Source organism: Diabrotica virgifera, chromosome 3 (assembly GCF_917563875.1).
Source record: "Diabrotica virgifera virgifera chromosome 3, PGI_DIABVI_V3a".
Lineage (NCBI taxonomy): Eukaryota > Metazoa > Arthropoda > Insecta > Coleoptera > Chrysomelidae > Diabrotica > Diabrotica virgifera.
The window spans coordinates 115274600-115298576 of record NC_065445.1 but is presented as its reverse complement, the minus strand read 5'-3'; the positions used below and the strand labels follow the sequence as shown (position 1 = coordinate 115298576).

Genomic DNA, 23977 nt, shown 5'->3' with positions numbered 1-23977 from the left:
GGATTTTACTTATTTTTTGTAATATATGGTATACAGCCAGCTACAGGAAAACCTTTTTCCTTGTGTATTTGAAATATCCATTAAAATTATCAGTAGTAATTGCACAAGAGCTCTAAAATTCGATAATAATTTTAGAGATCGAGTGCAATTTGTTGCAATTATTTCACGAATAAAACTGTTCAAAACCAAAATTGTATTGTAATTTATTTATGTAAGTACAATTTAGTACAATTAAACACACAGTTGTTATAAATATTTGACGGTTGAAAGTAATCACTTTTATAATTTTTAAAACATTAATTGTCATTAATGTCACCGAATGTATTTTTTCGTAGCAACGAAGGGCATCTGACGTAATATACTTGACGACGGGATATTATCAAAAATTATCAGTTTAATTTTTATTTCTGTAGCTTTCTATTGGTCAGAATCTCCTATGAATGAAATAATCATCATCATCGTCGTCCACTGAATACTTCCTAATTATCGACATGATATACATATCTTTCAGATACCAAATTGCTAAATGTAAACGGATAATTACAACATGATCTATCAGGCATGCGTGTGGTTTATTCGTTTTAATTTACATACATGTACTTCTTCTTCTTGACGTGCCTTTCCGTGACGAATGTTGGCGATCATCATGTCAATCTTAATCTTACAATGCAGCCGCGGGGAAAAGCTGCACAGATGTTTTGTTGAACCAGGTTCTTAGATTCTTCAACCAGGATGTTCTTCTTCTTGAACCTCTCCAAATATGTTTCCTTGCAGGATGGCTTGTATGAGGCCATATCTGTATTCATTATACATGTAATTGCTTACAAAATAAAATTTAATATTACTGTTCTTTATTTTTAGGTACACCGGCAGAGGTATCCCTTATTCGTATGACAGCAGATGGACGTCTTCCATTGGAAGAAAGAAGAAACTACAAAAACGTAGGCGATGCATTGGTAAGGATTTACAGAGAAGAAGGTCTTGTTACCTTATGGAGAGGAGCTATACCTACCATGGGTCGTGCTGTTGCTGTAAATGCTGCTCAATTGTCGACGTATTCACAAGCTAAACAACTTATAGTAGAGTATGTACATATGAGAGATGGAATACCATTACATTTCGTGTCTTCCATGATATCTGGACTTATCACTACTATAGTTTCTATGCCTTTGGACATAGGCAAAACTAGGTAAGTGTATATTCGGCTTCTTTATATCCGTGTCGGCCTATATACTAGAGCGGTCCGATAAGTACTTAGCATACTAAATAAAAACGAAAATTTTAGAAAAGCCGTGATTTATTTCTGAAGATAGTCTCATTTTGCTGCAACGTTTTAAACCCGTTTGAAAAATACGTTTTCTCGAGGTCTGCGAAGTAGGCTTGTCTGGCGGCGATAAACTCACCTTCTTCTTCTTCTTCTTGATGTGCCTATCAATGACGAATGTTGGCGATCATCATGGCAATCTTTAATCTGCAGCAACGCGGGAAATTTGCACATATGTTGTGTTGAACCAGGTTCTGAGGTTCTTTAACCAGGATGTTCTTCTTCCTGGACCTCGCTTTCCAAATATTTTCTTTGCAAGATGGCTTGTAGGAGGGCATATCTGGATTCATTTCGCATAATGTGTCCCAAGTATTCCAACTTTCGAGATTTGATGGTGGTTAGTACCTCTCGGTTCTTCCCCATTCTTCTTAGGACCTCCTCATTTGTGACCCGATCATTCCATGGGATTTTAAAAATTCTCCGATATAGCCACATCTCAAATACTTCTAATTTTCGACACATATCTTCGTTTAAGGTCCATGATTCAACACCATAAAAAGGACAGAAGACGTAGCAACTCAGCATTCTTACTTTTTTACCAAGAGAAAGGTTGTGGCTCTTGAAAAAGGCCCCCATACGGTTAAAGGTTGATCTAGCCTTTACGATGCGCGCTCTTATCTCTTGGTCCATTCTTCATTTATTATGGTGCCGACGTAGTTGTAGTGCCTCACTCTATCTGCAGGAGTTTGGTTGATGTAGAGTTGACCTTCTGTTATCTTTTTCTTGTTAATGATCATAAGCTTTGTCTTCTTTACGTTTATATTGAGCCCATATTGTTGACTGTAATACGTGATTTTGTTCATGAGGACTTGTAGGTTTTCTAGGTTGTCCGCAAATACTATGGTGTCATCTGCGTACCTGATGTTATTTAGCCGGTACCCGTTTAGTAGAACACCTTTTTCAGTTTCGTGCAAAGCTTCGATAAATAATATTCTTTCAGAGTAAATATTGAAAATTAGGGCGGACAAAATGCAGCCTTGCCTCACTCCACGCATGATTTTCACATATTTGGTGTCTTTACCGTCAACTCTTAGGAGTAGTCAACTGATTCCAGTAAAGGTTTCTAATTATTTTCAGATCTTGGTTGTTAATTCCTGCTTCTTTTAGTATTTGTATCATCTTGACGTGATGTACACGATCAAACGCTTTCTCGTAATCAACCAGACATGCATATACGTCGCAATTGACGTCTCTGCATCTCTGGAATAAGACTTGTATTGAAAACAAAGCCTCTCTAGTACCAACAGCATTTTTGAACCCGAACTGGTTGGGCGAAATTTGACTTTCACATTGCTTGTAAATTCTCGTATGGATTACCTTTAGGAATAATATTAGCAGATGACTCATCAGGCTTATCGTACGGCATTCTTCGCATTTTTTGGCTCCTGATTTTTTTGGAACTGCAATAAACTCAGACTTCAGCCATTCTGTTGGTATTTCCCCAGATATGTTGTTGAATATCTTTGTGATTATTGCTATTGATTCGTTGTTCATCAGTTTGACTAGTTCTGGTTGTATATTATCGGGACCTGCTGATTGACTATATTGAATAATAAAATCAAATTTTATCAAAAAAATTTCTTTCTATGTTAGCCTACGAACTTTTCAGCCCACCGATTATATATTGAATACAAAAATAACAACCATGTTCTTGAACGTTCCAGAAAAACGGAACCGCCCATCACTAGTAATCCGTGGCCTTGACTGTCGAACATTCACGAGAAATCGTTTCCCCACTTGTTCGGTGAGTCATTGTTCCAGATGTCTCCGTACGTGAGTGGCTGTCGAGTATGTCGAGACGGAACCTGTTATTTGCGGTCGGTAATTCGTCACAATATTTAAAGGGTTTTTACTCAAACATTTTGGTGGCTCAGGCATGTACATTCTTCTTTTTCTTCTTCTTCAGCGTTAAGTAATCCAACTTTGGACAGAAGCCTCATCCAATGCAATCCAGTATTTTCTATTTTGCGCCACTTGTTTCCAGTTGTGTCCTCCAATCTTCTTAATGTCATCGACATATACATTATTGGAATTAACCACTGATGATGGAACTAGTATTCCGAAAACGTTCTGATCTGTGATGTAACCCTTTTTAGCAATTTTTTAAATATACCTTTTACAAAGGCATGTACTATTTTTTGTGATTTATGTATAGTGCCTGCTACAGGAATTTATTTCCCTCGTGGATTTTTATAATATATATTACATACTGCATCCCTCGGTAGACGGCAAGCTATAGCCGAAAAACAATAGTTGACGTATACTATAGTGGTACCTTAAATGTTTATAACAATTTTATTTAATAGAATAAATATTAACAGTAACTTTATTTTAGGTTACAAAACATGAAAACCGTTAATGGAGTTCCAGAGTACAAAGGACTGGTGGACGTACTTGGAAGAGTAGTAAGAAACGAAGGATTATTTGCTCTCTGGAAGGGCTTCCTTCCATATTATCTACGACTTGGTCCACACACCGTTCTTACATTTGTTTTCCTGGAACAAATGAACGCCGCCTATTATAAGTATGTCTTGGGGGAGAAAGGTAGTAGGGGAGGTTTGTAAACCTTCGCAACTTTAAATAATTTACATTTGACTTTGGAACATCCCAATGAATATATGCCAAAAAGCAATATGACGGAAGTAGTGGAGCGCATAGTGTTTTTGTTGATTAATTTTAAAAAAATGTATGTCAATGTGTATAATATTATATTTTTATTATAATTATTTTTATACAATAGTTGTTCCAACTTTATTTTTCTGGTTATGTATAGAGTAATATTTATACAGATGTTTACACTGTGATACTATTAAACGAGTATGCATGACCGTTAGTACATTCTTTTATTTACTTTAATTCAAAGAGCAGAGATGAATAAATTGATAAAAGTAAAACATATTGATACAAATACATGGACAACTTACCTAAAAAACCTGTATCAAACAACTAATCACGAAGAACTGGAAACACCAGGATTAGAATCGGACGAGCAAACAGACATTAAAGAGGAAAATATAACGAACGCCTTAAAAAAGATGAAAAATCGAAAAACACCTGGGAAAGATGGAATAGCTAATGAACTTTTAAAATACGGAAGAGAGAGACTTCACAAAGAACTGAATATCCTGATAAGTAAAATAATAAATACAGGAAGAATTCCAGAAGAATTGAGAACCACTCAAATGATAGCGTTATTAAAGAAAGGTGATAGGACAGACCCCAGTAACTATAGAGGAATAAATTTACTGGACACTATACTGAAACTCACAACAAAGATACTGATGGAGAAAATAATGGCGTGCATAAATATATCGGATGAACAACAAGGATTTAGAAGTGGAAGAAGTGCAACGATGCAGTTTTTGTGATAAGGCAATTTATCTATCTAATCAGCCCTAAACATCCATCCTTGTATATAGGCCTGCTCTTTCTTCTTCCATGCCTCTCTATATTGGGCAATTTTGCATCCATTTTGACCCAGTGTGTTTCTTCAGGTCATCTGACCATCGCATCTGTGGCCTTCCCCTTTTTCGTTTGTGGTTCCACGGTATCCAATGTATAATCATCAGTGGCGTAACAAACTCCGTCGGGGCCCCCTGCAGAATTGGAAATGGGGCCCTCTTTAAAAAATTACTAAATATGACTTGTGTAACAAAAACGTATATGTAATAGCCTAGTAAATGACCGTGAAATACGGAGATTCCGTGTAATTTTGACTGTCACCACCGAAGTGATCAAGTCAATACTTTTTAAATTATTTGCGAGTAACAATGTTTATTGTTCAATAAGAAAAAGAATTTGATCTAAAAAATATTCTTAGCAAAAATGTAGCTTATAAAAAAATGATCTCTATCGGCCCAGTAAAAACAAAGTTGTGACTTATGAAAAATTCTTTTAATTCTTTAAATTTCAAATCGAATATTTCAACGTGAAATAACCAAAAAATGAAGCACTTTTCGGGAAAACTCATTGAAACTTAAAAAGAAGCTTTATCTTTATTTTTTACAAAAGTTTCTAGCATCAAGCTAAGCGAGTTACACTCAAAATAAAGTTAACTCCTTGTTTTGGTAAAAAATCGTGAAAGTTTCCCCCTATTTAGCACCTAAAATTAAACTTATCATTACCGCTTTACAAACTACTTAACTTTTTTTATGATCTGTAAGTTTCACTGGTCCAAAGACCTTATTTTTGAACGAGTCACTAATCACGAGTGTATGCAAATTTTGAACAGCCATATCTTAACCAATTTTAAATTTTTGTGTTAATAACAAAATAAAACCATAATATTTATAAAAGCAAAACCTACATTTCTTTACTATTTGAGATTTTTTGTATCACTAATACTTTTTAAGTTATTTTGAAAAAAGGCATTTTCTTAAAATAAAAGCTCCTTTCCTCCTAAAAAACCAATTTTTTTCAAAAAAAAAACTTTGAACCGGTCAAACTTACAGATCATATAAGCAATACATATATAAAGTAAATGGCACAGCGCTAACTATCTATTAATTTTATTTGAGGTGCTAAACAGGGGGAAACTTACACGACTTTCTCTTGCAAAAAAAGTGGGCCAACTTTATTTTCAGCTTAACTCGATTAGTTTTGATGATACATACTTTTATAAAAAATAAAGCTTTTTTTAAACATTTAAAAAAATTTTTATTGAATTTTCCCCGAAAAGTGCTTTATTTTGGTTATTTTACATTGAAATATTCGATTTGGAATTGGACGAATAAGAACAATTTTTCATGAGCTTTAACTTTGCTTTTACTGTGTCGATTGACTTCATGAATAGACCATTTTTTTTGTTTTTTATAAGCTACATCTTTGCTAAAAATATTTCTTTGATAATATTTTATTCGATAACTCAATAACTCGAAAAATATTCAACAAAAGTTGTAGTCCACAGTACGCCGTCCTTTTTTAAGATGATTAGAAAAGTCTTAAAAATGGCTTCGTTTGAGCGAGTCTATCACTTTCTGAAAAATTTTAGAGTGCAGGTTGGACGCGTTTCCGTGTCCCGCTTCATTAACATATTTACGTTGTGGAACTAACGAAACGCGGCTGTAAATTTGTCGGACAAGAGATCGACAATCTTTAATAATTAATATGTATAAGTACTTTAACTGAAAATTGAGAGTTTTGTAATAACAAAACTACCGCACTGGAGTGATATCTTGCGGGTGTCGGACTTTGAGATTTTGTGATTATAAAACCCTTAAGGTTGATCTGAACCCCCCCAAAAAAAAATTTGAAGTTCAAAAATTTTGAAAAAATTTGAGAAGGTGTATGTGATTACTAGAAGTATTTTGACAAATTTTGAGCGAACTTCATGTTTTCGTTTTCGAAAAAACTCAAAAATACTCTTTTTTTACAAGTATAAAGCGGGAAAACCAAACATACAATTTTGTTAATTTTCTTACAGCATAAAGATATAATCCTAAGAAATACTTATGAATTTTTTGAAAATTTTTGATCTTACAGTTTTGCCATAATAGGAAAAAATAATATGTTTTGGCTTATAATAAAGCTACCGGCAAGAAATCGGACAAAATTTTAATAACAACATATATAAAACTGTAAGAGTGGAAAATATTTGCAATAAAATGTTGAATATTTTTTTCTAAGCATATGAAAAATCTCGTTAAACAAGAATTATATCTTGAATTGCCGCTGTGAATTTGTGCCGCCATGAAGTGACTCCATCTACAACATCGGTAATATTTATGTTCGATAGATAGCAGTACCTTCTGCTAGAATCGCGTCAAACAGAACTTTATCCTAGCAGCGTTGCCATATCAATTACTTTGTACAACAAAACGTGTTATTGTATTATAGTTAGTAGGTAATATAATACAGATATATATACTACTATAACGTCTATTTATAACGCATCAACGTGACCTTCTGAAATTAATTTAACTACTTTTCTTGAAATATTGTCAGTCCCCTTGGCCGTATTAGATTTTGATATATTTAGGGCCCGTACTTTTTGTCTCGATTAAACCCGAGTTGGCTTTTTAATGTTTTTAAGTAACATAAAGTTGTCTTTTTTATTTGTATTTTTTCATGTATCTCTGAAGCTTTGTATTTGACTATATTTTGAATTGGAGCATAAATAGTCTACTTTTGTCAAATAGTTTTTCTAATAACTACCATCCATGGTGTTTCTCTTTTGTCGCACTTATGTTTAATAAAGATTTTAATTGAAATCATTATTTTATCTTTAAAATTTTCATTGTTCATTACTTTTTGCATTTGTGGTGAGCTAAATTTAAAGGAACCAATAGCGATTTAAAGGATCCAATTGGACGATATTTAAATAGATATGGAGTAAGAGTACCTAAATAAATAACCACTTTTGAAATTAATTCAGGATAGGTTAAAAAATATTTTCACCTTCATATTAAAAATAAAAAAAGGATCAATATAAAAGAAATAATAACAATCAATTTTAAAAATCTTACATCTATATTGATTTCTTCTATGTACAAAAACAACAGAAATAAATAAATATTAGCGAAGACAAAAGAAAAAATGTGTTGACACTTAATAATATGTTAAATAAACGTATTGATTAGTCTGATGCAAGTAGAACTAGAACTGTTATATGGAGCTAATCTGGATCGGTATAAATTAGATGAGAAAGAAAAAAATCTAATAAACAGTTTCTTTGAGAGAAGAAAGAGAAAGAGTATAGAATATTAGAAAATGAAAACGGCGCGGCAGAATAATCATCGATAAAGAAGTAAAAAAGGAAACGCGATAACGATATCTGGAACAATTGTTTTATCTGATAAGACAAGAAGAAAAGCCAGAAATTGCTATCAAAACTGTTTCTTTTAGCTGTAACCTTTCTGATGTTTTTGTGTCCAGCATGCCTACTACGATACGGTCTCGGATCAATTCCTCCTTCAGTTGCCCATAATTACAATGTTCTGCTAAGGTATGTAGGCTAGTAATAAATAAGTCAATGGTTTCACCTGGTTTTTGTACTGTAGAATTGAATTTGAAACGTTCATATATAATATTACGTCTAGGGATAAAATATTTGTCAAAAACATTTAGAACTTCCTCGTAAGTATCTGGAATTTTTTGAAATTGTATCAAAATATCTTCGGATTCTTCTCCCATAAGGTACACTAGGATATCTATTTTTTGTTTTTCTGTCTTTTGGAGCTGCCCTGATACCGACATGTAGCGTTCCAGCCTCTTCCTCCATGCAGGCCAAATTGCTGGGGCCAAAAAATTGAATTTATCCGGAGGGTTAACATTCAATGGTGCTGGACTTACTATACCTTGAGTATTTGCATCAGGAGTAGTATTAGTAGACATTTTCAGTGTTACTTTATGTCGGGTATGATTTCAACCACAATTGACCACAATGCAGAATATTTTCTTGCCCCTTAACGTTGCTTTGCTACTCTTGGCATGTGCTAGTGGTTAATGGGTAATATAGTTTTATACTTAAAATATACGTGCTGCACTCAACACCGCTGCCACCATGTTTAGTTGGGTTCTTTAATAATGACTATTAACTACTCTTGATTAAGATATCTTTATTTAGTTTGATCATCTTACATCGCTTGTCCCGGTACCGGTTCCCCGGATCAGACCTAACCTAACTTAATCCTAATCCTTGTTCACCTATATGACATCTATATAGGCAACCAAAGATACACTAACAGAACAAAAACAAAAAATATAGTAAAGCAATGTGGATTGTTTGTGTGCTTGGAAAAAGGTTATCGGTATTCAGCCCGAGAATATACACCTCTAGAGACAGCCAAATCCATAAAAACATGTAGCTTGTTAAGTGAATGTCCCTAAAGAAAACAATAACTTCTTCTTTAGCCTGTTTGCATCCACTCCTGGACAAAGGCCTCCCATGAGTTTTCCACTCTTCTCTGTTTTGTGCTCTTTGGTACCAGTTTCTCCCCACTTTTGCTTTGAAGTCATCTAACCATCGTTTTTGTGGTCTTCCTCTGCTACTACTATGCTCGCGTGGTCTCCAATGTACAATGTTCTCGTCCACCTTTCGTTGTTTTGCCGTGCCACGTGTCCTATCCAGTTCCATTTCATTTGCGCAATTCTTCCAGTTACATATTCCACCTTCGTCCTGTTTCGTACGTCCCATTTCAAATATGTTCTCTCAGAGATACTCCTAACATAGCTCGTTCGATGGCCCTCTGTGTTCTTAATCTATTGGCTGATAACCCTGTAAGTGTCACGGTATCCACTCCATCAGTCATAACTGGTAGAATACAACTGTTGAATACCCTTTTTTCTAGGTTTATTGGTATCTTTTTGTTTTTCAACACATCACTGAGTCTTGCAACTGCTGCCCAAGTAATTCGGATTCTTCTAGTTATCTCTGCCGTTTGATTCTGTTTGCCTAGCTTGATCGTGTGACTCTTCGACACTTTCGATCTGACTTCCATCTAAGTCGATTCTGATATTTTGATTTGTCATCACTTTTGTTTTATTTAAATTTATTTTTAAACCGCTTTTCTTCTCAGATTCCTGTTTAAGCATCTTTAGTATGTAGATTAGTTCTTCTGTATTGTTGCTTATGAGCACTATGTCATCGGCAAATCTTAGATGACTTAAAAATTTAAGTGACAATTTAACTTTTTCTTCTAAGACATAAGGCATCTTCTAATTCAATAGTAAATAATTCTATATTCTATATCTGGAATCAATCCTTGCGTTATTCATTCCGTCTAATACGGCCCAGAGTTCTATGGAATCGAATGCCCTATTGTAATCAACAAATGCTGAATGAAGAGGGTTATTGTATTCGTTACACTTTTCGAGAAATGTCCTTATTGTCTGTAGGAGTAGGTGTTCTACGGTACTATAACCTTTGCGATATCCCGCTTGTTCAACAGGCTGGTAACTATCGAATTTATCTGATAGTCTGTTGGTCATTATTGTGGTAAGCAGTTTGTACGGATGTGGTAACAGACTTATTGGTCTGTAATTTTCGAGTTTGTGTTTGCCTCCTTTATTTTGTAGTAGAAGTAGCTGCGCATTTTGCCAAGTGGTTGGAATAGCAATATCAAAGAGGCACTTCTTCATTAGGATTTTAACTGCTTCCAAGGTAGTTTGACCTCCATCTCTAATCATCTCTTTTGTTATTCCGTCGTCTCTATATTTTCCATTTTTCATTTGATTTAAGGCATTTATAACTTCCTCGTTAGTAATAAACCATACCATAATAATAACTTTAGTAATAAACTATACCATTTATACTACAGCCAACGATCAAATGTGTAATTTGGAGAAGTGTCAGAACAAATGGAGAAAAGGAGAGGGGCCAGGCAAGGTTACATACTGTCGCCGTTATTGTTTAGTTCTTATTCTGAAGAAATCACACAAAAAGCTTTGGTAAACGAGACAGTCGGCATAAAAGTAAATGGAAATTTAATTAATAACATTAGGTATACCGACGATACAGTCATAATATCAGACAACTTGGAAGACTTAGAAAGAATAATGAACAAAATATTAAGATATATGTAATGGAGAATACGGACTCTCCCTTAACCTCAAAAAACCAAAATTTATGAAAAATAGCAAGAACAACAATATAAATGAAATATTAACGGTAGGCGGCCAGCAGTCTGAGAGAGTAAAAAAATATACTTACTTGGGAACGATAATCACAGAAAATAACGATTAGACTGCAGAAATAAGAGAGAGAATTGAAAAAGCACGTGCCAACTTCGTGAAAATGAAAAAGATTTTATGCAGCAAAGATCTGATATTGACCCTCAAAATAAGGCTAATTAAATGTTATGTACACAGTGTGCTTTACTATGGAACTGAATCATGGACATTAAATCGAAATGCAATAAATCGACGGTTCTCTTAGCAAGACAGAGACGAACTAGTTTTGGTGTTAGTGAAATAGTTTTCAGTATCTTTTCTGTTAAGTCATTTTTAATATCTTTATTATAACCTTTTTTGTCTTATTCTGAGGTATCTCATGAAACTGATTACGCAAAAAGATCTCATGGGAATATTTTTCTCAAGAAACGCGAGGTTTTCGCCTTGCTTAAACATATTTTGCGGAATTTAAAATCAAAATCCTGTTATTACATCTACAGATGCATATAAAATATGATACATCCATGGCCGTCGTCCACATGTTTACAAAAAACATATTGTTTCCATAATCTATAAGCGCTAAAACAAATTTAGCAATTTCCCTATTCTACTTTGCAAAATTCATATAGTATCACAACACTTGATTATACATTTGAGGCATTCGCACTGTCCGTCAACGTGTTAAAAGGTTTATGTGTATAAACAAAATTTGTGCAATGTAATACACTTTTAGATGATTTGTCGACAGTGAATGGAAGAGGTCGTAAAATTTTATTACCATCTTTCAGTGTCAGTGTGAGATAAGATGAATTCCTTACTAACTGGAATATTTAGTTACGGAGAAACATAATATGTAATTAGTCTATGTTGTGAGGCCGCTCCCGTCTAAAAAAATTCTGATTTGGTTTCTTTGCGGATTCCTATTCAAAAATGTCCCCTTTAAATAAATCAGAAGAGTGCCAGCGAAATTTTTGGGCAAAAATTGTTAAAAAAAATGTTTCTAAACAAATTCACAAGATTACCATTTTTTGTCCAGGAAAATATTTTTTCTTGTTTTTTTGGTCATTCTAAGCAAGAAAAATATCTTGTCATTTTTTTCAAAAGTTGATAATTTTCGAGTTAGAGGTGAACTAAAATATGAAAAATGCGAAGATAGACATTTTCGAGGCGTAAAAACTCATATTTAAATTATTATATTTAAGGTTGGCAAGTCCTTAAAGTGAAGTTTAAACATTCATTTTTGAAATTCTGAGTAGTAATCGGGTCTAACTTCAATTTAGACCGTTGTTTTTAATTGTTAATTATGCGCGTCGATCCGATTTTAGCCAATGCAGCAGGGTCTATTTCAACAATCTCCTATTTTGCACTGTAACTCTTTAGGTTTTTTGGCTTCTTCTAAACAAAAAAGATATCTTCTCATTTTTCTGAGAAGTTAACAGTTTTCGAGTTACAAGGGATTTAAAATCTGAAGATTGCGAGAATACACGTCGCTTGCTGAGAACATTAGTGACGTAACTTCAAAAACGTAGTTTGTAGCGCCTTAACTGTATCATGTATGGATATTGCACGTAGAATATAATATGTTTTAATGTAATACCGCCACATGTTGCGAGTGCTAGGGGTATTTTACAGAAACGTTTGCACAATATTCCGAAGTATGGGAGAGTTGTAGAAGGAAGTAATAGGACAAACAATTTATGTTTTTATTTAACTATAAACAAATTAAGGAGAAGAGCATGCAAAATATTTTTATTAATACCCTTAATATTGGAGATCGATTTATTCGAACAAGTTGGGCTAAGTCAAAAGAGTATAACATCGTTCAGAAAGATAATAGAGGAAATCATCAAAACGCACAACTATAAACGAGAAACTTAAGGAAACCGTAAGAAAACACATAAATAGCTTTGAGCGCGTAGAGTCTCACTATTTAAGAGCTCAAACTCGTAGAGAATTCCTTGATGGATCATTAACCTTAGCTTAGATGTATAGATACTACAAAGAGTAACGAGAAGAAAAGCAGTTGCCATCTGTCAAAAGATGTACATATGAAACATTTTTTAACACAGAATGTAATATTTCTTTTTTTAAACCGACGAAAGATCACTGCGCAACTTATGAGGTGTATAAACAATGCAATCAAGAAGAAAAATAAAAAGGCCAAGAACAATACACACGTCACATTCGTAGTAAAGAAAGAAGCCGAGAAGAAAAAGCAAAAAATATTACAAATCCTACATAAAAAATAATAAACTCATAGTAGCTTGCTTCGATTTGCAAGCAGTATTACCTACACATTGCGGAGATATTTCTACATTTTTTTATAAGTCCTGTCTCAATTGCTTTAATTTTACGATTTTCGAAGTAGCATCGCAAACAGTTCCTGCTGTTTTTGGCACGAGGCCATTGCTATGCGAGGAGCAAATTAAATTGCAACATGCCTCTCTAGCTATCTATCTACTTTACCTGCAGGAAAAGATATTATTTTTTATTCCGACAACTGCGTTGGCAAGAATAAGAATAAGGCGGTTTTGGTGGTACTTATGTACTTATATGCAGTTACGCATGCTGAAATAAATAACATTACTCACAAATTTTTTACTGTTTGTCATACCCAAAATGAGGGTGATTCGATGCATGCAGTAATCGAGAAAGCAAAAACACAGTTTAACTCAATTCATGTCAGTGGCCACCTCTAATAAGTGCTGCAAAAAGAAAAACGGTAGGCCCTATAAAGGGAATGAAATGGACGCTGAAGACTTTTTGACTCCAAGTACCTTTCAAAAATTTTTGGGCAAAAATTCACCAAAAATTCGGATAACGAGAAAGTAATATGGAATAATATAGAAATTCTTAAAGTAGAAAAGTGTTTTCCTACAAAATTTTTTTACAAAGTTAACTTTGACTATACAACCTATAAAACTATTGACCTTTCTACTCGTCATTTTTCTGATAATAATAATATTTTAGAGCAATATAACTCAAAACCAGCCTACGAAAAGCCTCCTACTGTAGGAGAGAAAACAAAAGAGCATTTACTGGAATTATGCAAAAAAAATCTTATTGCAAATGTACATCAATCATTTTATTTCAATTTGTTGAGTTAATTTCACTTTGTTGTGATTTATAATATACAATAATTATAATTATTAGATAAATTTATCTAGTAAACTACCATTTATAACTTTGTCTGGTTTTTCATTGTTAATCTGTATAATCGTAGCAGTTATGGTTGATGAGTTATTTAAAAATATAATGCAATACCGCCATATCTTACAAATATTTATAATGGTTAAATATTGCTTGTTTTTCAAAAAAGATATCCATTCGTGTGCTATTGAATTACTAATATTCTAATATTCAATTACTTGTCTTAAAATATCTATTTTGTAGAAGAAGAAAACCGCAGTTGTATCGGTATTGAATGGGATGTGCGATATATTAAGATAAATGAGCTTTTAAGCTTCGAAAATGCGTATTTTCGCATTTTTCAGATTTTAAATCGCCCCTAACTCGAAAACTATCAACTTTTGAGAAAAATGACAAGATACCTTTCTTTCCAATTTCTGGCCAAAAATTTCGCCCTCAGATTTCCTTCCGCAAAGAAACCGAAACATAATTTTCTTTCAGACGGGAGCGGCCTCACAACATGGACTAAATGTTTCTTGCTATTAACATTGTTATTAGGCGTTGATAAAATTACTGTTTAAACAATTTGGCATCATAGCCAATTGAGCCGATGGGTGTAACGATAAAAAAGTGTTCAGGTTTCTACATATTACTGAGTCATCATGTAGAAATCTACAATTAAGTTGAAAATGTTACCACAATGGCATGCTACAGTAGAGCCATCTCTAGGATCAGAAACAAATTAATTGAGGGTTCATATCAACCTTAATTTTCAATTTAAAGTACTTATATTTAAATAATAAAGATTGTCGATATCTTGTGCGACAAATTTATAGTCACGTTTCATGTTAATGTCGCAGGACGCGGAAACGCGCCCAATATGCATTCTGAAATTTTTCAGAAAGTGGTAGACTCGCTCAAACGGAGCAGTTAAAACCATTTTTAAGACTCCCCCAAGTGGAGGGTAAGTAGAACCAAAATCCAAATTGTCAAGCAAATCCGTCGTGACGCTGATAATTACACTCCAAAACGGTCATTTACTGGGTTATCAGTGTATTCATGCACTGTTTATGACAACTTACATTTTCCATATTTATTGGTATAGAATAAAAAAGAACAAAAATTAATAAATGATTACAATATTTCATATAGTATTATTGATGGGAGGAACAACTTTCTTCGTGTACCTACTACTATCAGCGAATATATCTACAATTTTATTAGTACATATCTATCTGATGGACAACTTTATTTTCAATACTACACTGCTTAAAAAAACGTTGCGTATGTACTTATGCCTATCATAATATAAAAATATCACATTTTTACATATCTTAGACGACAAGATGGAGCCCCTGACATATTGGGGCCCCCCGCAAGGTTCAAGACTCAAACATGTAATCCATCTTCTGTATAATAGAGAAGTTCCTGTAGAATAGATGGACAACTTACAGAATCTATAGACATAGGCAACGGAATAAGGCAGGGGACTCATTGAGCCCTGACTCTTTAATTTTATTATGAATGAAATCGCCAACAGCATCAACAAAAGAAGAGAATACAGAGTGGGAAACAAAGAAGTAAAAATACTCTGTTATGAAGACTACGCAATATTTATAGCCCATGCTACGGGGGCCTCTGTTACGCCTCTGGAAACTACTGCCAATAATTGTATCTAAATACTAAACGTAAAGAGAAAACCCATTTCTCGATTTAGAAATATTGTTCTGAAATTCGGCAAATTGCAATTCTCAAATCTTTCAATGGTCACGTACAAAGCAGTATAGGTTATTGCCGTTACCATAAAAATTCGTGAGACCGGAAAAGATTAAGTTTATAGATATGAGATGATTCACTTGCCGAACATTATTATTTAGAATTTTACGTTCTTAACTTTAAACACACAACGTAAAATAATATACCAATAACAGATTTTTACATAATATTAGACGACAAGATGGGGTCCCAGATCGATTGGGGCCCCACCCCGCAAGCTTCATGCTGCGGGGGCCTCTGTTACGCCCCTGATAATCATCCTAGTCCATCTTTCATCCTTCTGCCGTAGGGTGTGTCCGGCGAACTTCCATTTAAGCTTTGCTACTTGGGTTGAGACATCTTTCACTTTTGTTTTGTTACGGATCCATTCGTTTCTTTTCCTGTCTGATAGTTTAATGTTCAGCATTTGTCTTTCCATGGATTTTTCTGTCTTTGCTATTTTTTCCATATTTTCTTTTGTAAACTTCCATGTCTGAGAGCCATATATTAGAACAGGGAGTATACATTGATAGAAGACTCTTGTTTTTAGGTATTGCGAGTATTTTCTGTTCTTTAGAATATAAGACAGTTTCCCGAATGATGCCCAGGCCAATCTTATTTTTCTCTTTATTTCTTCTGTCTAATTTCCTTTATTTAATCTAGTGATTTGTCCTAGATATATATACTCTTATACTTGTTCTATTCTTGTTTGTGCCACTGTAATTATTAGTTCTTCTTGTTGATTGGTCATGGTTTTTGTTTTACTGTAATTCATCTTCAGTCCTATCTTTGTCGATTCTCTATCTAGTTCTTCCATCATCCTTTGTAATTCTTCACTTCTTTCTGTTATTAATACAATATCATCAGCATATCGTAAGTGATTCAGATATTGCTCGTTTATGTTTATACCCAAGCCATCCCAGTGTAGTTGTTTGAACACATCTTCTAGCGCTTGGTTGATTAGCTTGGGCGAGATGGTATCTCCTTGTCTTACTCCTCGGTTTATTTTAATAGGCTCCGTTTGTTTCATTAGCTTAATAGTTGTTGTTGCCTTATTATAATATATATTTGTAATTAAGTCAATATATCTGTAGTATATTCTGCTGTTTTGTAGGGAATTCTTTACTGCCACACTATCAAATGCTTTTTCGAAGTCAATAAATGCCATATATAGCGGGATATGATATTCGTTAGCTTTTTCGATTAATATCTTCATCGTTAAAAGGTATTCACTTGTACTGAAGCTGTTTCTAAATCCGGCTTGTTCTCCTGCCTGGTATCCATCTAATTTAGTTGTTAATCTGTTTGTTAATATCTTGGTTAATAGTTTGTACATCACATTTAGTAAAGTTATGGGTCTGTAATTATTTGGATCCTTTTTATCTCCTTTCTTAAATAGTAACAATGTTCAGTGGCGTAGCTAGGGTGGGGCGGAGGGGGCGGTCCGCCCCGGGTGTCACCCTTTCGGGGGTGACACCCAAGAGACCCGATCACAAAAGAACGAATCGTTAATTTGTAAGTTTACTCACTTTACAATCAAAATACAATTGGATATTATTTTATGAACACACGAAATCGAGAAAAGTCGAGGTCAAATAGGCATTTCTTGGATTTTTTACGTTAAAAGGAAAAAAGCAGTTGATCTAAGTAACGAAATTCTCAAGAAGCTTGAAATTGATGGTTTAGATATTATGAAGTGCTATTCACAGAGATTCGATAATGCAGCTGTTATGAGCGGCGTAGGTACATGGGGGACTACAAACTATTATTAAAGCAAAAAACAAAAACGCCATTTTCGTTGGATGTATTGATCATTTAATTAATTTATGTTGCCAGCACTCTTTTGCACAAAATTCATCTAGGGTAACATTTTTCGGAACCGTAGAGGCAATTTTTAATTTCTTTTTCCGCTTCCACTAGCTCCTGGGAAGTGCTTATTAAACACAGCAAAGAATCTGTTAAACAACTTTCCACAACGTGTTGGAGTGCTCACTATGCTGCAGTTAAAGTATTGACAGAACATTTTGATTGTGTTGTTGCTTCAAATGAGAAATTATGTCATTTCTTTTGGAATAATGTACTAAGAGAAATACATTTTTGTCAGATTGAATTGCAAAGTAAAGACATAACCTTTGATCAATCAGCGACCAGAATAGGGGCACTTCGTCTTTATAAAGTAATAGATTTTGCTACGAAAACATATGAGGACGACGACATTCCCACGAAAAACTAATTCGACGTAAACAAGGAATGGATGGTGAGTTAACTACCGATACAGGAGATACATTTGGAGTCCAACTTCAAAAGGATATGCTAGAATGTTTTGACCTATTCAATGTTCAATTTCCATTCATGGACTTTGATCTTGTGTCTTGCTTTGCTTTTCACGAACAGTTGAATTTAGCTGTTTCAACATTTTGTGACTTTTACCATGAAGAAGTATCAGAAGCAGACATCCTGCTATAAATACCAAGGCTCAGAAGACAAGCGGCCAATATGACAGCCTCAAAATGGTTAGCTGTAGACTTTATAAAATTCATTGTGGAATGGGATTTCATGGAATCTGCTTCATATCAGAGAAGTTTTAGTAAGCTAAAATTAATCAAGAAGCGAGCAACAATGGCACCAACAAGGCTAAATAACCTCGGTTTATTAACTTACTATCGAACATGAAGCAACACAAAACATAAATAATATTTATAGAAAATGTGATTTCAGATTTTGCCGCTAGTAAAGCTAGAAAAAAAAATATTTCAATGTCTTCCCCATCGTACTACGTAATATATCTTGTATGTTACAGAGATCTCTTATTCTGTCGTTCGGTATTCTGTCTCTCAGTGTTTTCCCAGTTATTGACCTCAACGTTCTCATTTCTGATGTTCTCAGTATCCTCTTGGTTTCTGCGGTGTCACATCTTGTTTCTATCGCGTACGTCATGGTCGGTCTTACACATGATTTGTATATGTATGCGTACTTTCCCTTCCAGCCTAACATCTTTGTTTCTCCAGATGACATCCCTTAGACATCCTGACACGTAATTGGCTTTGTTTGCTTGCTTTCGGACGCTCTCTTTAACATCTCCATAACTACATATTTCGACTCCCAGATATTGGAATCTCGAGACTTGATCAATTAGTTCGTTGTTAATTGCTAATTTGCATCTTATGGATTCCCTTGACACTACCAGGGAGGTTGTCTTAGCTGTCGATATTTTCATGTTGTAGTTCTTCGCCACTGTATTGAAAGTTTGTGCCATTCGCTGTAGGTTATCCTCGTTATCGTTATAGCCAATGCTCATAGAACCGATTACCAAGCCTCTGATAGCGGACAGAAACATTTTTCAAGACTCTTTACTACAATTTCATTAACTATAATTCTTAATTTTTTCATTATTCAAAACATACGTTTATCGGATTTTCGTCGATTTTAACAATCTTTATTTTTAGTATTTGGGGTGACACCATCCATTACCGCCCCGGGTGTCACCCATGCTAGCTACGCCACTGACAATGTTACTGCTTCGTTCCAAGTGTTGGGTATTTGTTTTGTCATTAATATTTTATTCATAAGTATGTACAAAACTTCTCTAGTTGTTTTCTCACCATTTTTTAGCATTTCTACAGTTAGCCCGTCTTTTCTTAGCGATTTATTATTCTTCATCTCCTTGAGTGCTCTTTTTATCTCATTCTTACTGATTTCTGGTTGTAAGTCGGAATTGACATTTTTTATTTTTATTTGTAGTTGCTTAAGGATTTCTTGTGTTGGTTTCTGTTTTTTATTGTAGAGGTTTTTATAATATTCTTGTGTTATCTGTATAACTTCTTCTATATTATTGGTCTCTATGCCTTCTTTGTTCTTTATACTATTAATCTGTACGCTTCGAAGCTGTGGTTTTAAGCACTTCATATTTTTATTTTGTTCAATGGTTTTTCTATTTTTTCTTCCTGTACTCTCCTTTGACTTTCCTTGATATTCCTTCTGATAGCTTTAGTTACCTCTTTGTAATCTACTGTGTTTCTCTTATCTTGTTCTATTAATGCTTTTCTTTTGCTTATGGGGTTTTTTGTTTCCTGGGATATATATTTTATGTGTGATAAGGCAAATAGCGGAGAAATCATTAGAATATAACAAGCTAGCCTTTTTCTGTTTCATAGACCTAGAGAAAGCGTTTGAAAGAATACATTTAAAATATGTGATACACCTACTATAAGACAAAAATTTACCACTGGATATCATAAAATTGATGGAAAGTATATATGTAAGAAATAAAATAGAAATGAAAGTCAATGGAATAATAACAGAATCCATAGAAGCAAACACAGGAATCAGGCAAGGAGATTCACTAAGCCCTCTATTGTTTAACATAATGTTGGATGCAATAATAACACAAGTGAAGAAAAAAAGTGGGTACAAAATGGGCGATAGGGAGATAAAAATACTCTGTTACGCTGATGACACGTGTTAGTAGTAGAGTGCTAAGACGGCCTACAAAGATTACTGCACGAATTCAACACGAACGCAAAATAAATGAATATGAAAATATCAGCCCAAAAAACAAAAAGCTTAGTAATAGCCAAAGAACCAATAAGATGCAAATTTTAGTTAGACAATCAAATTATACACCAAGTAATGACTTTTTAATACCTGGGAATTAATCTATCAGCTGACAACAATATCGAAGAAGAGGTAAAAGACCAAATAATTAAAGCCAGTAGAACGGCCGGATACCTAAACGACACAATTTGGAAAAACAAATACCTAACGAGTGGAAAAAAAGACCAGAATATATAAGTCAGTTATTAGGCCAGTTTTGACTTACACGGCCGAAACAACACCAGATACAAGCAAAACACAAAGACATCTGGAGACCAAGGAAATGAAGATCTTAAGAAGGATTTCTGGAAAAGGACTACAGGACAGGGTAAGAAGTGAGGAAATCAGACGCGTATGTGGGGTAGATAATATAAATAAATACCTGGGTAAAGAACAGAAAAGAAGAGTGGAATCAACACAAAGCAGGATGTCTGAACCAAGGATAGTAAGAATAACCAGGGACAAGTCACCGTTAGGCAGAAGAAGTATAGGACGCCCAAGGAAAAGATGGAATGCCAATTTAGGGACAGAATGAAAGACATTGTTGAAGAAAAACGGGCAGTACTGCCTGTATAAAAGAAAAATAAAAAAGAATTCTAATAATTTTATAAAAGAGCATATAATGACATAGAATATTAATGTGGATTCAGAAGAGGGCGCAGCACAGTGGATCAAATTGTCCTGCTGCGTGAAAAACAAGTGTTCAGTAGCTTTCCACTTGTTTTTCACGTAGCAGGACAATTTGATCCACTGTGCTGCGCCCTCTTCTGAATCCACATTAATATTCTATGTCATTATATGCTCATTTATAAAATTATTAGAATTCTTCTAATACGGGAAATCTATAGTGGCCCTATTAATCGATTTTAAACAAGCTTTTGACAGAGTCAAACTAAAAGAAATATTTAAGGCACTATGTGAAATTGGAATTAGTGAACAATTAATATAAATGATAAAAGTGACACTCAGAGAAACACGGATTAGGGTTCAAATAAATGGAAAAAATGCAGAAGTTAAAGGTCAGTGAAGAGGTGCGACAAGCAGACCCACTGTCATCGTTGTTGTTCAGTATCCTTAAAATTGTCATCAGAGAAGCCGAAATTAACAGGACAGGACTTATATATAAAAAAACACCAATGCTTGGCATTCGCTGATGACATAGTACTCAGAGCCAGAAGTAAACAAGAATTTAAAGAAATATTAAAAAGACTAGAGGCGACAGCGAGAAAGAAAGGGATATATAATATATAAACGAAGAAAAGACTAAATATATGGAATGCACAGAACGAGAATACATTCAAGGGCAATACCTGATAATAAGCACAGAAGGAAAAATATAGATAAAAATATAAATTCTTTTTAAGTAGAAAGATTCCAATATCTAGGAGCGATATTCACTAGGAGACCAAATATAAAAGAAGAAATCCAAGCCAGAATTATGGCTGGTAATCGTTGTATCTTTGCTCTAAACAACTTATTAAGAAGTAAGAACATATCTAGAAGAGCAAAGATAAGAATATATTAAGACAGTGATAAGACCTATAGCGTTATATGCCAGTGAAACATGGACGATTAACAAATTCGAGCAAGTCATGCTGAAAGTGTGGGAAAGAAAAGTCCTTAGGAAAATATTTGGAGGAAACATGTGGATAAGAAGACCAAATGTGGAATTTCAAGAGGATGTATGGAGAACTGAATATAGTAGGAATCATAAAATCACAAAGACAGATGGTTGGGACATATCCAAAGGATGCCAAACAGGAGACTTCCCAAAAGAATACTAAAGGGGGCAATAGGAGGAAAGAAGAAGAAAGGTAGACGGAAAACAAGATGGAAGAATGATGTTGAAAGAGACATAGAAGAACTTAAAATCACAAATTGGAAAAATAAAGCAACAAGCAGGAGAGAATGGAAAAGAATAGTAAACCAAGCCATGAGCTTTCTAGGCCTGGAGAGCTAAACTGTATATATATAATAAAAGAGATATACAAAGGTACGTGGGTCTGTCCAGATGGAAGGACGGTGAATGAGATAAATCCTGTTATGATCGAAAGTAAATACATGAATATCATTCAAAGGATAAGAAGTATGAGAGGAGCTGAAATCGATTCGGGTCATTACTTCGTTAAAGTCAGATGTGGGAGGAGGCAGGAAGAAAAAGAGAACACGAAGAAGAAAACGAAGAGAAATCACAATATTCTAGTTATAACAGACAGTAATGACATTCTGCGACCTTGACGAAGATACGCATTTTTTTTCGCGCAGATAGATTGTGGCGAAAAGACGCAGTACTCACTGCGCTTCTGTATGCTTTCAATTTCAATCTTGAATGTTTGACTAGCAACTCAGGTGCGTAGTGGCACAGTTGCTGCTGGTTTAACTTTGTACATTTGTTTTAATATGTTGCATCTTGGAGCTGTTGGAACAACTGAGATCATTCAAAGATTTATAATTTATTTGACCTATTTAATTCGTCTAATATTTCTTACGCTAAGCCCCATAATAGGGCTTTTAGTAATTATAATTACCACAAAGATGTTTCATTGCCTCAATCCGATCGTAACTTTTCGCCTCGGATGACAGATAACAAGACGGCTGCCTCTGGTGCCTCTACAAAATGAGACTTCAAAAAATTCAAAGGCGCTGACTTGAGTGTCACTACTGTTTGTTTTTAACCCGGCACCTGCCACGTAGCTTTGCAAGGCGCCAACTGCCACGTGGGGTGCTCACAGCACCCCTTAAAAATTTTCTGTGATCTACTTTTTTAAAGAACAAAATAATGTATTGAGTAACACAAGAATATAAAAACATGTTTTATTAACTTATTAACCACTAATATGTTATAAAAGTTAAAAAATAAAATGAAAAAGGTGTTATAAGCAAATTAGCAAGTACCAAGCCATAATAAATTAAGTCAAGTAAAATATCTAAAAAAATTAAGATTTAGTGAGTATAGAGTCTGTATTAATAATCTAAATCAGTTATTTCAATAAAAATGTAAATTTGACCTGTTTATCACAAATACAAAAAAAAAAATTAAAATTTAATGTGCTAGATGATGACACCCCAATGCGATTTTAGAGCTATAAGTTCAGAATGACACTAAGTAACCACTTCAAACATTAACACATCTATGCTATATAATATTATGGAAAGCTACTATGACGCACAGCTCCGTTACCAAACTTGAAATACCAAATATTTGATAAAAATGTGTTATGGGGTGCTGGTAGCACCCCACGTGGCAGGTGGCGGGTTAATACCGTGACAATATTGAAAAACTTAAGAAATAGTATGGTACTCGTATAACTAAACCCAAACCCAGACATCCAAAGTGAAAGTTATCCTCCAACACCAAATTGTTCTATATGGTCCACATAATGTTCAGAAAAAAGTCACACCATTTTGAGCGTCGGGTTTGGGGGGGAGAGGGGGGAAAAATCGGTAAATTCGTACTTTTTTTCGTCAATATTTCTAAAATTATGCGGTTTAGCATAAACAACCTTCTATACAAAAATGTTCTACATTAAATTTGAAATAAAAAAGGCCCTATGCTTAATCCTTCTA

General features: G+C 34.3%; 1 protein-coding gene across 1 annotated transcript in view; it reads left to right on the top strand.

Annotated features, from left to right (window-relative positions):
• LOC114336779 (mitochondrial 2-oxoglutarate/malate carrier protein) overlaps positions 1 to 4157 on the top strand; it is a 59439-nt gene extending 55282 nt beyond the window's left edge. The window contains exons 3-4 of the mRNA XM_050646858.1: positions 862 to 1189; positions 3660 to 4157. Of these exons, the coding sequence (XP_050502815.1) occupies positions 862 to 1189; positions 3660 to 3888 (557 nt within the window). The 3' untranslated portion in view covers positions 3889 to 4157. The remainder of the gene's footprint in view (positions 1 to 861; positions 1190 to 3659) is intronic.
• Positions 4158 to 23977: the final 19820 nt, after the last annotated feature.